The sequence below is a fragment of the Moschus berezovskii genome, chromosome 18, assembly GCF_049115385.1.
Source record: "Moschus berezovskii isolate FMDL1 chromosome 18, NW_MosBer_1.0, whole genome shotgun sequence".
Lineage (NCBI taxonomy): Eukaryota > Metazoa > Chordata > Mammalia > Artiodactyla > Moschidae > Moschus > Moschus berezovskii.
Window position 1 is genome coordinate 63,746,099 of NC_142477.1, and position 17,330 is coordinate 63,763,428.

Here is a 17,330-nt window from a genome sequence, read left to right on the forward strand (position 1 = left end):
TCCCAATATTAAATGGCAAAGTTCAACATTGCAAAACTGCTATTTCTTTTGCATCAACCTAACAGTTTAAAACAAGAATGCAGATAAAGTTGTTTAGGAAGAGAATGAGAAAAAAGAATCCCGATAACTGGAAGAAAATGGAGAGGAAACTAAGAAAGAAAGTTGGAAAGGAGACAGAAGGGTAGAAGAAAGCAGAAGGGATACCTAAACAAAAAAAGAGAGTACAATCCATATAGAACATCGAATACAGACATACATACCACTTAAAGGAATGCAATCTTTAATGACAGAAAAATATCTCCTAGCTGAGTATTATAACCACAGATTTTTAAGTAATTTTCTGTTTCTCAGCTACACTTGATCTAAGCCAAAAGGCTGAGAAGCGATATCTGTTTCTCAACTAAAGGCAAAAATACCGTTGGACAAATCAAAAGGCAACATAAAATTTATGTAGCTTTTAATGCAAGTATCTAAAATAATTTCTCTCTTCCACTATGTAAATTTCATTCATTACTGAGCATATAAAATAGTGTCTATGAGGATAAAGTAATGGCTATAATAAAGTTTCCATAATCAAGATTACTATATTCTAATGTGAGGCAGACATGCTCATCTATAAAGAACTATGAAATTCTGTGTGTAAAAAAAAAGGTGACTTCCTTATAGCAATGGAATTTAGACCAATTTCAAGAAAGTTAAATACATCTTGAATTCTTCTTGTGATCATTAAATTAATTCAACATTAATTTGTTTATAAAAATATAAATCTAAAAATAAGAATCTTACTTTCAGGAGTTTCTTTTTGCCACTGACTAAGTTCAGCAGTCAAACATTTCACTTGCATAATTAATAATGACAGCTATTTAAAAAAAAAGAAGAGAATAAAACAAAGTTATTTCCTATGGAATATTCATATCTATTCATAGATGAATGTGTAAACAGTTTTAATACTTTAATACAAGTCCCTAAAATAAGTGGCTAGTGTAACAGCTATCTAAACTATAAAAAATTATCACTCCCAACATAATTTTCCTTTAAATCACATTAACTATAGCCTGTAAATTGCCATTATAGCAGCAATACAGTCCTAAAAATGATCATTTCTAATTTCACCATTCAACCTAAAAGAACCTAAGTACATTAAGTTTATTCTCTGAAATAATATTCTTTTTAAAAAATGCTATTTCTTGCCCATTTTTTTGGACAAATTTGCTTGAAAGATGCTCTTTTTTCCCTTTTCTATGCACTTTTAGAAAAATTGCAACTAGTTTAACTAAGCAGTTAAAAATAAGTTTACATATATAAAAAACAATTATAAAATGAGATTTATTCCACAAATCACACATACACAGACAAAAAGAGTTTTACCATACCAAAGTTTGTAAATTGTATATCCCTTTAGCCAAAAATAAATCAGAATAAATGTTTCTGATACTCAGTTCAGTCGCTCAGTCGTGTCCAACTCTCCGCGACCCCATGAATCACAGCACGCCAGGCCTCCCTGTCCATCACCAACTCCCGGAATTCACTCAAACTCATGTCCACAGAGTCGGTGATGCCATCCAGCCATCTCATTCTCTGTCGTCCCCTTCTCCTCCCAACCCCAACCTTTCCCAGCATCAGAGTCTTTTCCAGTGAGTCAACTCGTCACATGAGGTGGCCAAAGTATTGCAGTTTCAGCTTTAGCATCAGTCCTTCCAATGAACACCCAGGATTGATCTCCTTTAGAATGGACTGGTTGGATCTCCTTGCAGTAAAAGGGACTCTCAAGAGTCTTCTCCAACACCACAGTTCAAAAGCATCAATTCTTCGGCGATCAGCTTTCTTCACAGTTGCCTGGGAAAAGCCATGGACATAGAAGCCTGGTGGACTAAAGTCCATGGGGTTGCAAAGAGTCAGACGCAACTGAGTGACTAACACATGCTTAAATTTCAGAACATTTTTATCTCGTCTTCACAATTTTTATAGGTAGCCAAATAAATCAAAAACTTACATTTCAAAAATGCAATAGGGAGGCTTCCCTGGTGGTCCAGTGGTTAAGACTCCACCTTGCAATGTATGGAATGCTGGTTCAAACCCTGGTGAAATTATCCTTAAAGGCCTGCGTGCAAGGTTGGCCCCTGGCATCTAGGAACCTGGATCTTAAGTAGGTTCCCACCAATCTGATAAGAGCGGCTCTCTGTGCCTAAACTGTGAGAAAATACAATTTATACTGAAAACTTGCTTTCCTCCTAAGAGTCTGGTGTTTTGATAACTGACAGGCAAAAGGGTGCCTATGTAACTACCTCCCACAAAAAACTTTGGACTCTGAGTCTCTAATAAGCTTCCCTGGTAGACTATGTTTCACACTTTCACAACTCAATGGGGTAATTAAGTATGTCTTCTGTGACTCCACTGGAAAAGGGTCCTGAAAGCTCATGCCTGGTTTCCTCTGGACTTCAACCCATGCTTCTTGTCCCTTTGCTGGTTTTATTCCGTATCATTTCAATGCAATAAATCTCAGTCATGAATATGATGACTAGATTGAGTCCTCTGAATAATTGTAGAGAACCATCAAACCTGGGAGGAATGTTGGAGACCCCCAACACAATAGGAAAAGACATTTTGTGGATTCTTTGGATAATGTTATTATTGACTATCTCAGGATACTGATTATTTACCACTACCTAAGCACTTCCCTCAAAACTGATGTTTGGCTTATTGCCTGAAAATCATTTAGGAAACTTACAGGCTTCATCACTAATGATTCTGATTCAGTAGGTCTCAATTTCCACAAGAAAAGAATCACATTTCCCAAGGAAACCAGATAATTTATTTATTATTTATTAATGATTTCCCAAATATAATATTCAGTTTTACCCTGTGCAAAAGAACATTATTTACTTATCAATGGATACAAACCTTTTTACAAAAGGTGACTTAATTTTTTATGACCAGTTTTCAAAGATCTGCTGTAATAGGCACTTTTCAAAGTGACAAATTAGCATTTTCCTTGTCACTTTCTAACTCATTCTCATTTATTACTGAAGAGTATTATGCTCATAGATTTTAATGTTTTCATATTGTTATAATCAGCTGAAGTCATTTTTTTTTTATGCTCACATGATACCAAATATGGACAGCTGAGTGCCTTCAATAGGTTCCAATGTCTTTTGACAAGCTCCCAGTATTTCTGGAGAACTTTCATTGGAATTATTTGCATATTTAACTCTGTTCTTAGAATTTTTATTATAAAAACATTTTTAACTTTTTATATGGTCAAATGCATCTAAATTTTCTTTTACCATGTCTAGATTTCTATTATTAGCCAAGTCATTTTCTTCTGTCTCTACCAAGACTGCACAGTCTCCAGCTTTTCTTAGGTTTTCATAGCAATTCATCTAGAACTTATGTTTCTACAATAAAAGACAGAAGTCCAATTTTATTTTCTCCAGATGAATATCCAGTTGTACCACTATTATTTATTAACTAATTCATCCCTTTCCCAAAGATTGTGCTGTCATCTCTGTCACACTTTAAATTCTTAACCTATTGCACTGAACCACTGGTATATTTCTAAACTAATTCCATAGGTCTTTGATTATTCAGATGAATAGTTTAATCCTTTTATGAAGGTTAAGGTAAAATTAGTTAAGATTCCACACAGAAAGTATATAACTGTGGCTACTGCACCTAACACAATGTAGGACAGTCTTTGTTCTAATTTTTAACAAGGTATCACAATAGCAGCCAATGAGCAATTCGCTCCATGTTGAATGCATGTATAGTTGTTAAAACATAAATAATAAAGAATTTACTTATAACAGATTATTCAAAAAGTTTTAGAATATTTCTCTTAAATTAGAAACAGGAGAAAATTTTCCAAATCGTTAAGTATACAGGTAGTAACAAAAATGTTATACTTGGCATAAATACAAACACATTTTGTACCTAAAACAATGTATTCTACTTTTAAGAACAAAAGGAATCATACCTGAGCATTTGAATCAGTGAGTGTCTCAGTTCCAGTAAGTGATAATTTGTTTTGACACTTGATTTAAAAAGTAAAGAAAAACAAATCACACGCTATATACCATAAACAATTTCTTTCCTCTATCCTTTTGTACCAATGTAATATTTCTCTAAAACAATATACAAATATCTTATGTATGAGAACAATCTTTAAAATCCTTACTTCCTAAGCAAAAGGATCAAGAAGGAAGCCAAACAGGTCCCAACATGAACACAACAAAAGTACATGTAGACTCTTGACTCAACACAGAATGAAAAAATAAGCATAAGAAAAACAAAAACTAATAGCTAGGGTGAATTAGAAAGTAGATAATGGAAAAATGGGAAATAATAGAACAAGGGGGAAAGCACTACAGAAAGATAACAAAAGAGGTAAGAAGACAGTTAAGATCATATGAAAATAAAATCATCAGGAGACATTGCTACGATGCTACTGAAAAATGAATTCACAATTGTTAATAGTGATTATATCTAAGTAAAAATACGGGCAACTTAAATTTTAATTGTGCTTATTTCTAGTTGCAATACTTTTCCATAAAAATTTTTTATTTTTTTAATTCAAAATTCTATATTGAAAATATTTCAAAAACAACATGAAGTATCTTAAAAATTCAGTAATCACAGAGTACCAAGGATATATGTTTAAAAAATAATAATTTTTAAGAAAGGAAAAAATAAAAAAACCATTAACCTGCCTTAATGTAAAATTTTACTGGGAATAAGATGTAAAAAAATGTCTATGGCCTGTATCGTATATTACACTATTTTGAGTAAAACAAATTTTTACCAGCATACTATAAAGAACCAGAGTGATTCTATCTCATTAACTCAGAAAATATACATATAATTCAATCAAATTTTCTAAATTAATTCATATTTTCACTCAAACTCCATGAAGTATAAAGTGTTCTTACCCTTTATATTCTCTATCTTGGAAAATAAAACCACTAACCACTCAATGGCCCAAGCTAGGAACCTAAAACTATCTGTAATTCCCCATCACCATTTCACAACAATTAACCTCCAGGTCCTTTTAGTCCAATCTTCTTAGTATCTCTTGAATCCATTCTTCTATTCACAATGATAAGACTCTGGCTCTAATACTTCTTACAGGACCACTACTAGAGCCTTCTGAATATTCCTTCTGTAGTCTCACTTTTCTACATTCCATCTTCTTCAAAACCACCAGAGTTATTTCCTCAAACAAGGTATCTCATAATGCCACTTCATGTTTATAATCCTTTAATAGCTCCCCATAATATTCATTCAACAAAATCCTTCATGTGCTTGCCCCTAATTACCTCTCCAGTCTCACTCTACAAATCCTTCTTCTAATTTAAATGTCATACTATTCTACTAAGAGTTCTCTAAATTCTCCCAACATTTATATATTTTGTTCTTTCTACTTTGTACACCTCTCCCACTTTCACAGGCTAACTCCTATTTATCCTTTTGAAATGAATTCAGTATTATTTCCTCTTTAAGAAAGCTATCTTTGACACCTTCGGGCTAGGCTTAGTACTCCTCTTAAGTATAGTCTTTAAACTTTACCATCATATTATAATTTGTGATGGCCTGCATTAGATGATAATCTCCATGAGGGCAGGGACTGCTATAATTTTTTCTCTTTCTACAGCTCACCTAGTATAAAATTTCTAAAATGAATGCTTGTAAGTCTAAAAAATATGTAAGGATTAATCATATAATATAACAGCTTTCAGGCTTCCCTGGTGGCTCAGCAGTAAAGAATCTTCCTGCCAATACAGAAGACACAGGAGATGTGGGTTTGATCCCTGGACCACGAAGATCCCCTGGAGAAGGGCATGGCAACCCACTCCAGTATTCTTGCCTCGAAAATCTCATGAACAGAGAAGCCTGGCAGGTCCATAGGGTCACATATGGCTACAGCCATTATGTACACATGCATAATTGCTTTCAGAAACCAGTGCAATTCTTTCTTAAGTCTATTACTGAAATGGAATTCAACTTTACAATAATTAATTAGTATATCACTTTTATGTTTTGATACTTACTTCTTCCATATCTTTCCACATTTCTTCACATTTTTTAATAAGTTCTTCTTCAGCATCAGCAACATCTTCCACATCTGTAGTACTATCTGGATCTAGATCCTGCTGATTCACTGACATGTGCCTTACAATTTTTGTTAACCTTGTAAGAAAAACTAAAGTAAAAAATATTCATTTAACGATATTCATTGATACCCACTACCTGCCAGATACTCACCTAGAAGCTAAAGACGTAACAGTGAAGAAAACAGGCAAATATTCCTCCAACCAGGAGCTTACATTTCACTTGAGGAAAACAATATAAACTCAAAAAATTAAAACAAATATAAATAAATATAAACTATAAATAAAATAAAAGATTAACTATACATATGTGTTATATATCAAATAGTTTAAAGTACTATGAAGAAAAGCAAGACAAGGAAGAAACATAGGGAGTGCTCAGACAGGGGCAACAGGATTTTTCACAAGGTGGTCATATAAGGTCAATGAGACAACTTAGCAAAAATATGAAGGCGAGAAGGCAGTAAGACACATGGATTTTAGCAGAAGAGGCTCCAGGCAGAGGGAACTGTAAGCACAAAGGCCCTGGGAACTAACATGACTGCTGTGTCCTAAAGCAGTAAAGAAGACACTGTGATTAGAGCAGAGTAAGGCTGAGAAAACAAGATGAGGTCAGAGGTCCTTTGTTCTTGAGGTGAGGTCATAGGTTGATGTTTCTATAAACCGCCGCCGAAACAAATGTTATTCTCTGTTCTGACAAGAGAGGGAAAGGTCCCAAAGCTCAACTTTTGCCCCCCAAGGTCCAGGCCCTGGCTAAGAGAAGCGGGGTCTCTACAAGAGCGATTTCCCTTGCCTGGAGCAGCCGTCCAGCACTCAGTCTGGGTCTTCCAGCCAGTGCCTGGGCCTGGCTGAAGAGACAGCTCTCAGCTGGTAGGGCCCTCAGGGCCAGGTTCCCAGACTCTGCCCAACCATTATCACTGAGGGAGCAAGGTGCCCAAGACCCAGCCTGCCCTCAGGCCACCCAAATTAGGGCCAGGTCCCACAGACTGTGATGGATACTGCCACGGTCATTAGATCACAGAGGCGGGGATAGGGGAGAAGATCCCTGCTGCTTCAAGGTGAGGGCTCTAGATCTCTACAGGACGCAGCCCTTAGCCTGTACTCTGGACCCTCAGCTCACCCACTGGCCTGAAGTTGGAGGGCCTGGAGAAGCTGGAGAGAAGCCCGAGAGAAGCCCGAGATCCACTTCACTGCACTTTCTGCTGTGAAGACCACTGAAAGACTGACGAATGATGGAGCACAACTTCTAAACACGGTGCTACTGGCCACGCCCGAACAGCTGTGCACCTGCCTGGCCCTTATTACATAAGTTTTGGAATAATGTGTCACACAATTTCATTAAAGTAAATAACAAAAATGGAGGTCATTGTTAACCTTCATAAAATTAGCTTCAGGAGAATTATGGAAGTGAAAGCCTGACTGAAGTAGATTCAAGAGACAGAAGGCAAAGAATTTGACATATCCAGTATATAAAACACTTTTAAGAATTTTTTTCTCTAAAGGGAGAAAATGAGGTCCCAGCAGCAGTAAGATACAAGGTCAAGAAAGTTATAATTTACTTTAAAGATAGAATGAAATATAGCATCTTTATATGACACAGTAAGAGCAGCAAACATTCTAGTGCAGAAGAGAAAGGAGAGGAAAAAGAAGAATCAGATCTAATGCACAAGTAGAGGGATTGGCTTAAGACAAATGTACATGCAGATTATCCATTTTAATGGAAAGGTAGGCAGAATATTAGGGGTATAGATACAGAAAGATGAATAAATATGTAAGCTTATGTAAGTTCTATCTGGATTGCTTCTCTTTCATTAGTGAAGTGGTAACTAAGGTCATCAGCTATCAAAGAAGATGGGAAAAATGCAGCAGAGGTTTAAAAAAGGGAAAAAATTTATAAAATATATAAAAGAGTGGAAGAGGGTGAAATAGTAGGATAACTGGGTAACATTAAAGCGAACGTGAGGTTAGTAGGCATGAATTTAAAGTGAAAGTAGAAAACGCTTGTGTGTTTTCCTCTATAGTGTAGCAGCACAGGTAAAAACAGAGATAAAATGAAAGAATGACAAAGTCTAAATAAGTATGACCAGAGGAGTGAGTAGCTAAGATAAGGTGGAGAATATAATCACTGGATAAAAGGAGGTCAAGAAAAAGAGAGGCCAAGTGATTTGGAAGATCATCTATATGGATATTAAAATCATCAAGAATTATGACAGAATTATAAGAGAGGGTGACAGAGTCAGGAGCTAAAAATCTTCAAGGAATGAAGGAGCATGATATAATCCTGCTAGATAACTGCTGCAAGGAAAAATGATTGCTGGTAGAGTCTGATGGCATAAATTCAATGTTGGGTAATTTTAAGGAGGTAGTCAGAGTAATAAAAAACAATGAGGATATCTATCCCACAATACCAAATGCAAACCAAAATAACCCACCCCCCAAAAAATAGTTCTATTCATATGAAACTTAAATTTTATATTGTTTAATCGATTATTTATCAAGAGAGCTTTTAAAGATATGGAAAGTTACGTCACAGATTAGAGGACTCAATATTGTAAGGATGTAAAATTCCTCCCAAGTTGATCTATTCAATATTATTTCAAAATTTCAAAAGTTTTCGTTTCTTTTTGTGGCATCTGACAAGCTAATTCTAAAATTTATATGGAAATGCAAATGGTCAAAACAGTCAAGATCTTCACAAAGATTAAGATAGGAAGACTTGTTTTACCAGTTGTCAAACTTATTTAAAAAATTATTATTAATTGTGATAGTGTTCAATTAGCACATAGATAGGCAACTGAACAATGGAACACAAAACCTTTCCAGAGTCACACATTCAGGGACCTATGATATATATTGCTTTTTTCCCAGATATATTTTGGCCCATACACACTTTCCTCATTCTTTATGACAAACGCATAATTTTTGTAAGAAAAAATGAGCACAGATATATGCCTCAATCTTTATAACTCCTCTATCCCTCAAAAAATCCAAACCATAAAGAACAGGGAGAAAACAATGTTTTAGATCTTAGATGAGGAAAGGCCTTTCTAGACAAAACTAAGTAAAATCACTATATAAAATTTTTAGAATTTTGAATGGACAAAGATATCATTAAAAAGTTAAAAGTTAAAACCCAAAAACTTAATAAAGAAATTTGTAATATTCTTGGCATCCAAGACTTAATTTCTTAATGAATAATGAATGCTCACAAATTAATAGAAAAAAACAACAAAAAATCATAAAAGAAAAAAATTTTAAAAATGATCACTATAGAAGTCAGGATATTAATGACTTTCAGATGGTGAGAGAGAGGAGGTAAAGGAGATGGGGGGCTGTGATTGAGATGAGCCAAATGGAGAGACTTCTGAAATGATTATCAACATTTCATTTCTTGATCTGCATGGTGACAAAGGTGTATTCATCTTATAATAACTTATAAATTTTATATTTATTTTGTGTGAGTTTTTTCATATCTGTATTTATTTTGCAATAAGAAGGCAAACAATAAAAACAGTCAAATAGAAATGAGTAAAGAAAACAAACGAGGAATTTAAAATAAAAGAATTACATTTCAAATATAGAAAAATGCATTATCCTTACCCATGTCATAAAAATGCAAATTATTTTTTCACTCAGACTAGCAATAATGAAAAATTAATTTTAAAAAACAATATTGGCAAGAGTGTAGAACAAAAAGCATGCATTGTCTCAAGACCAATCCCTTTGTAGGATAATCAGCAATATCCATCAAAACTTTAAAGAAAACTATAAAAGAGTGGTGAGAGAAATCAAAGAGGACACTAATAGAAGGAGAAATATACCGTGTTCTTGGATTGGAAGAATAAATATTGTGAAAATGAGTATATTACTCAAAGTAATTTATAGGTTCAATGCAATCCCTATCAAAGTACCAATGGTATTTTTCACAGACCTAGAAAAATAATTTCACAATTTGTACGGAAATACAAAAAACCTCGAATAGCCAAAGCAATCTTGAGAAAGAAGAATGGAACTGGGGGAATCAACCTGCCGGACTTCAGGCTCTACTACAAAGCTACAGTCATCAAGACAGTATGGTACTGGCATAAAGACAGAAATACAGATCATTGGAACAAAATAGAAAGCCCAGAGATAAATCCACGCACCTATGGACACCTTATCTTTGACAAAGGAGGCAAGAATATTCAATGGAGAAAAGACAATCTCTTTAACAAGTGGTGCTGGGGAAACTGGTCAACCACCTGTAAAAGAATGAAACTAGAACACTCCTTAACACCATACACAAAAATAAACTCAAAATGGATTAAAGATCTAAATGTAAGACCAGAAACTATAAAACTCCTAGAGGAGAACATAGGCAAAACACTCTCTGACATAAATCACAGCAAGATCCTCCATGACCCACCTCCCAGAATATTGGAAATAAAAGCAAAAATAAACAAATGGGACCTAATGAAAATTAAAAGCTTCTGCACAGCAAAGGAAACTATAAACAAGCTGAAAAGACAGCTTTCAGAATGGGAGAAAATAATAGCAAATGAAGCAACTGACAAAGAATTAATCTCAAAAATATACAAGCAACTCCTGCAGCTCAATTCCAGAAAAATAAACGACCCAGTCAAAAAAATGGGCCAAAGAACTAAACAGACAGTTCTCCAAAGAAGACATAAAGATGGCTAACAAACACATGAAAAGATGCTCAACATCACTCATAATCAGAGAAATGCAAATCAAACCCACAAAGAGGTACCATTTCATGCCAGTCAGAATGGCTGCTATCCAAAAGTCTACAAGCAATAAATGCTGGAGAGGGTGTGGAGAAAAGGGAACCCTCTTACAATGTTGGTGGGAATACAAACTAGTACAGCCACTGTGGAGAACAGTGTGGAGATTCCTTAAAAAACTGAAAATAGAGCTGCCATATGAGCCAGCAATCCCACTCCTGGGCATACACACTGAGGAAACCAGAATTGAAAGAGACACACATACTCCAATGTTCATCGCAGCACTGTTTATAATAGCCAGGACATGGAAGCAACCTAGATGTCCATCTGCAGAGGAATGGATCAGAAAGCTGTGCTACATATACACAATGGAGTATTACTCAGCAATTAAAAAGAATACATTTGAATCAGTTCTAATGAGGTGGATGAAACTGGAGCCTATTATACAGAGTGAAATAAAAACACCAATACAGTATACTAACGCATATATATGGAATTTAGAAAGATGATAACGATGATCCTGTATACGAGACAGCAAAAGAGACACAGATGTATAGAACAGTCTTTTGGACTCTGTGGGAGAGGGCGAGGGTGGGATGATTTGGGAGAATGGCATTGAAACATGTATATTATCATATGTGAAACAAATCGCCAGTCCAGGTTCGATGCATGATACAGGATGCTTGGGGCTGGTGCACTGGGATGACCCAGAGGGATGATACAGGGAGGGGGGTTCAAGATGGGCAACACATGTACACCTGGGGCGGATTCATGTCAATGTATGGCAAAACCAATATAATACTGTAAAGTAATTAGCCTCCAATTAAAATAAATAAATTAAAAAAAACTTTAAATGTATTTATCTTTTGAATCAGAAATTCTACTCCCAGGAATAATCCTACAGATATATTTGCGTAAGTCTACATGGGTATGCTTTCTGCGACATTATCAATAAAATCATTCATGAGAGTGAACTCTCCAATTAGACTGTCCTGGTTTAAATTCTCGCTTCAAAATTTACAAGCCAAATGACCTTGAGCAAGTCACTTACATTGCTGATGCCTCAGTTTCCTAATCTGTAAAATGAAGACAGTATTACTTACTCTGTAGGATTGTTATGACATTCAAAGTTCTTAGAAATGTGCCTGGCATATAAAGGATTATATCAGTATTGGTTATTAACATTAACAAGCTGAAAAGAAGACTGGTTAAACAATTTATGCCATATCCAAATGTGTTTACACTAAATATCTTCCTTGCTACACACAAAAGATATACTTAAATTCACAAAGCTATAAAGTCATTAACAATTTTAGAAAAATTTTAAGCAAAAAATCAAACATTATATATGTTTTAAAAATACCTTAATTTAGAAATTAAGTGCAAATTGATCCTTTCCCATCTTGCAGAATACTAGCCAATAAAATACATTATCAGTGAGAAAAATTAATGCAAAATTCTGCATGCATGTATATGTATAGATATTCAACAAGTTAGCTGGAATGTACAACTCAATGTAGCATACAGATATTCAACAAGTTAGGTGAATGCACAACTCAATGTAGCATGAATGTACAACTCAATGTTAACAAATAAATAAGAATATTTAAGGATTTAAATTTTGGAGAAGGACATGGCAATTCATTCTAGTATTCTTGCCTGAGGAATTACATGGACCGAGGAACCTGGTGGGCTATAGTTCATGGGTTGCAAAGAGTCGGACACGATGAGTGACTAACACAAGGTTTTAAATGTATCCTTTCTCCACAACTTGTATGCTTAAATCTACCTTTCTATAAAGAGAACAAGTCCTCAGCTATTTTGATGTCCTCAGTATTACAATTTGGAGTCACTTACTGAAGAACAGTAGTGCTATACTTAGAGATACTATGTCATACAATGGAGAAGGAAACAGCAACCTACTCCAGTACTCTTGCCTGGAGAATCCCATGGATGGAGGAGTCTGGTAGGCTACAGTCCATGGGGTCGCAAAGAGTCGGACACAACTGAGCGACTTCAGTTTCATTTTCATGCCATACAAACTTAAAAGATCTAAAACCAAGACTTAATATTAATTAAAGAAACTCATACTATCATTGGAAGAATATACATGAAATAAATTAATATGAAATACCCATGTAATTCTAAGCTTTATTTATCTGACACATTATCTTAATGTGTGCCACTTGTCAGAAACTGTGGTTCTAACTGTAGATGAAGTCTGTCCTCATGCAGCATATATTTTCAATGAAGAGAGACAATATAAATAAATGGACAACTAAATATATGAAATTTCTTCAGGTAGTTGCAAGTGCTATCATGTGGTAAATTATACAATAGAGACTGCAAGTTCTTTCAGAATTAACTATATCGAAGATCAGAGAAATCTACTGGGAAGAACAAATGGCTTAGTACAGTGCCCAGTACACAGTGCTAGCTCCCTAGAATGACAACAATTATGAGAAACTATAAACGTGAAGGTTAGATTTGCTATAGAGATGCTCTCTCAAAGAATTAAAAACAAGATTAGAGCAAGTATGAACATGAAAAATTTGTGAGACACAGAAGAAACTGGTGTGATTAGAGCAAAAGGCAGAGAAGAAATGAGAATTTCTAGGTAGGTCATGTCAAATAATGGGAACCTTTAAAATTTGCTGTTGCTGTTGTTTAGTCACTATGTCCTGTTCAACTCTTTTGTGACCCCATGGACTGCAGCCCGCCAGGCTCCTCTATCTGTGGGATTTCCCAAGCAAGAATACTGGAATGGGTTGCCATTTCCTTCTCCAGGGGATCTTCCCCACCCAGGGATCGAACCCATATCTCCTGCATTGGCAAGTAAACCCTTTACCACTAAGCCACCTGGGAAGTCAGGAGGAATTTAAAATTTAGGGGCGGAGGAAACCTTTAGAAGTATTTCCTATGGGCAATTACCTCCCTGTATTTCAGGTCTGTGTGTGCGTACGTGTGTGCTAAGTTGCCTCAGTATCATGTCTGACTCTTTGCAACCCTATGGACTGTAGCCCGCCAGGCTCCTCTGTCCATGGGATTCTCCAGGCAAGAATACTGGACTGAGCTGCCATGCCCTCCTCCAGGGGATCTTCTCCCACCCAGGAATCAAACCCATGTCTACTGTGACTCCTTCATTGCAGGTGGATTCTTTACCGCTGAGCTACCAGGAAAGCCCATCTGGGGTCTACCACAAAGCAAAAGCAAAGAAGCAATTTATCTGGTTTGAAACAGGCAACCAGATGCCTTCTGAGTGGGCTTCTGGAGGAAGTGTTTTAGGGAGACCATTTGACAAGTTATATTTATTGGATAAAAAAGATTAAGATGGCAAATTTTACACATAGGTCAACAAAACAGAATAAAGAGCCCTGAAATAAACCCATGCATATAAGGTCTATGACAAATGAGCCAAGAATACATGACAGGGAAAGTCTTCTCAATAATGGTGTTGGAAAATCTGGACAGCCACACACAAAAGAATGAAACTGGACCACTATTTTATACCATACACAAAAATTAACTCAAAATGGTTAAAAGACTTGAATGTAAGACTTAAAACTCTAAGAATCCTAGAAGACATAAGTGGCAACTTCCTTGTCATCGGTCTTGGTGATGATTTTGGGAGTTTGACAAAAAAGCAAAAATAAACAAGTAGGACTATATTAAACTATAAAGCCTCTGCACAGCAAAGGAAACCATTAAAAGAATGAAAAGGAACTAACTGAATGGGGGAAAATATTTGCAAATCACGTATCTGATATGAGGTTACTATCCAAAATACATGAAGAATTCAGACAAGTCAATATCAACAAGTAATGTGACTTAAAAATGAAAATGTTCCAAAGAAGACATACAGATGATCAACATTTACATGAAACAGTACTTAACATTATCAAGTAAATGCAAATCAAAACCACAATGAGGTACCATCTCACACCAGTCAGAATGGCTGCTATCAAAGTCTACAAACAATAAATGCTGGAGAGGATGAGGAGAAAAAGGAACCCTCTTACAGTCTTGGTGGGAATGCAAACTAGTACAGCCACTATGGAGAACAGTGTGGAGATCCCTTAAAAAAACTGGAAATAGAGCTGCCATACGGGCCAGCAATCCCACTGCTGGGCATACACACCGAGGAAACCAGAATTGAAAGAGACACGTGTACCCTGATGTTCATTGCAGCAATGTTTACAATAGCCAGGACATGGAAGCAACCTAGATGCCCATCAGCAGACAAATAGATAAGAAAGCTGTGGTACATATACACAATGGAATATTACTCAGCCATTAAAAATAATGCATTTGAATCAGTTCTAATGAGGTGGATGATACTGGAACCTATCATACAGAGTGAAGTAAGCCAGAAAGAAAAACACCAATACAGTATACTAACGCATATATACGGAATTTAGAAAGATGGTAACTATGACCCTATATGCAAGACAGCAAGAGACACAGGTGTAAAGAACAGTCTTTTGGACTCTGTGGGAGAAGGCGAGAGTGGGATGATTTGAGAGGGTAGCGTTGAAACATGTATATTATCACATGTGAAGCGTAACAGCGGTCTAGGTTCAATGCATGAGACAGGGTGCTCAGGGCTGGTGCACTGGGATGACCCTGGGGGATGGGATGGGGAGGGAGGTGGAAGGGGGGCTCTGGATGGAGAACACATGTGTGCCCATGGCTGATTCATGTCGATGTATGGCAAAAACCCCTACAATACTGTAATTAGTCTCCAATTAAAATAAATTAATTAATTTAAAAAAACAAACAATGAGATGTTAGAGTGGCAATTATGAAACAAGTGGTGGCCAGGATGTGGGGAAAAAGGAATTTCTTGTTCACTGTTGGTGAAAACATATATTGGTGTGGCCACGATGGGAAATATTATAAACGTTCTTCAAAAAAGGTAAAGACAGAACTATCATATGATCCAGCAATTCCACTTCTGGGTGTTTATCCAAAGAAAACAAAAACATTAATTCAAAAATATATATGCAGTCTCATGTTCGTGGCAGCATGATTTACAACAGCCAGGACAACCTGTCTATCCACTGATGAATAAAGAAAATGCAATATAATATAGACAGACATATATCAGTAAATTTTATTCAGCCAAAAAGAAGAATGAAATCTCACCGGCAACACCAATGGACCTTGAGAGCACTATGCTAGGTGAAATAAGCCGGACAAAGAGAGACATACCACATGATCCCACTTACATGTGGTATCTAAAAATAATAATAAAAAAGACAAGCTCACATTAAAAAAAAAAAACAGATTGGTGGTTGCCAAAGATGGGCAGGGGGGCCACGCAAATGGGTGGAGAGGGTTGAAAGGTATAAACTTAGTTACAAAATAAGTAAGTCATGGGAATATAATGTATAGCACAGTGACTACAGAAAATAATACTATATGAAAGCATATATGAAAGTTGCTAAGAGAGTAGACTTAAAAAGTTCTCACCACAGGGGGTAAAAACCATTCTGTAATTGGGGGCGGGAGGAGAAGGGGACGACAGAGAATGAGATGGCTGGATGGCATCACCGACTCGATGGACATGAGTTTGAGTGAACTCCGGGAGTTGGTGATGGACAGGGAGGCCTGGCGTGCTGTGATTCTTGGGGTCGCAAAGAGTCGGACACGAGCGACTGAACTGAACTGAAGTGAACTCTGTACAGTAATGGAAGTTAGACTTGCTGTGGTGATCATTTCCCAATACATACAACATACAAATATTAAATCATTACACTGTACATCTAAAACTAATATATGTCAATTATATCTCAATTTTTATGGTAAATTCTGTATATATATATATATATATATTTTTTTTTTACCATAGTTAAAAAAAAAAAATTCTTTTTAAATAAGAGAGCTTAAGTCCAGAAATACACTAAGAGATGGAAACCTAGACCAGAAGGTAAAATGGTCCTGCCTAGGCCACTTCGGTGTGACTGGATTTCTGCCCAGTCCCTCCCTCCCCACTCCCCAGTCCCACCACTCCACCCCACAGTAACAAGCGCTCATTATCTTCTTCAGACTCTGTGAGAAAGAATCAAGAAGCTCAGGAAAACAGATGTTTGGCAAACCTGAAGGGAGGCCCGAAAGTTAACTAGTTCTTTCCAATTCCCCACCCCTATGTCTTTCTCTCCTAACAGGTGGGATTCTAGAGCCGGAGAAGAACGGGACTCAGGCCTGGTGGGACGACAGGTATCCAGTTTCTCGGAGATAAGGGTCCCAGCATGGGGGTCTGCAGCTCCATATCCTAGGAGCTGTCAACCCCGAGAGTACATTTCACCCGTTAAGACGCCCTCCCGGCCAAACGCTTACCTCCTCCTCACCACAGACTTCAGGGCGCCTCAGCCTACTCGAGAAGCGGCTCTACGGCCCAGGACCCGCGCGCGCTGACTGCTGATTGGATCTGCTTCCACGCATTCCAGCCAATCCCGGAACTTGCTCGGCCGCTGACGAGCAGGCCGCGCCGCTGCTTCGG

At 36.6% G+C, this 17,330-nt stretch overlaps 1 protein-coding gene and 1 pseudogene across 1 annotated transcript in view; both read right to left on the bottom strand.

Moving 5' to 3' along the window:
• The window catches only part of CENPK (centromere protein K), a 34,387-nt gene extending 17,151 nt beyond the window's left edge, over nucleotides 1–17,236 (bottom strand). Inside the window, exons 1-4 of the mRNA XM_055421988.2 lie at nucleotides 17,168–17,236; nucleotides 6,045–6,196; nucleotides 3,974–4,030; nucleotides 787–859 (exon numbers count right to left, since the gene is read on the bottom strand). Coding sequence (XP_055277963.1) covers nucleotides 787–859; nucleotides 3,974–4,030; nucleotides 6,045–6,161 — 247 coding nt within the window. The 5' untranslated portion in view covers nucleotides 6,162–6,196; nucleotides 17,168–17,236. The remainder of the gene's footprint in view (nucleotides 1–786; nucleotides 860–3,973; nucleotides 4,031–6,044; nucleotides 6,197–17,167) is intronic.
• Nucleotides 249–387, bottom strand: LOC129553432 (U2 spliceosomal RNA; annotated as a pseudogene).
• Nucleotides 17,237–17,330: the final 94 nt, after the last annotated feature.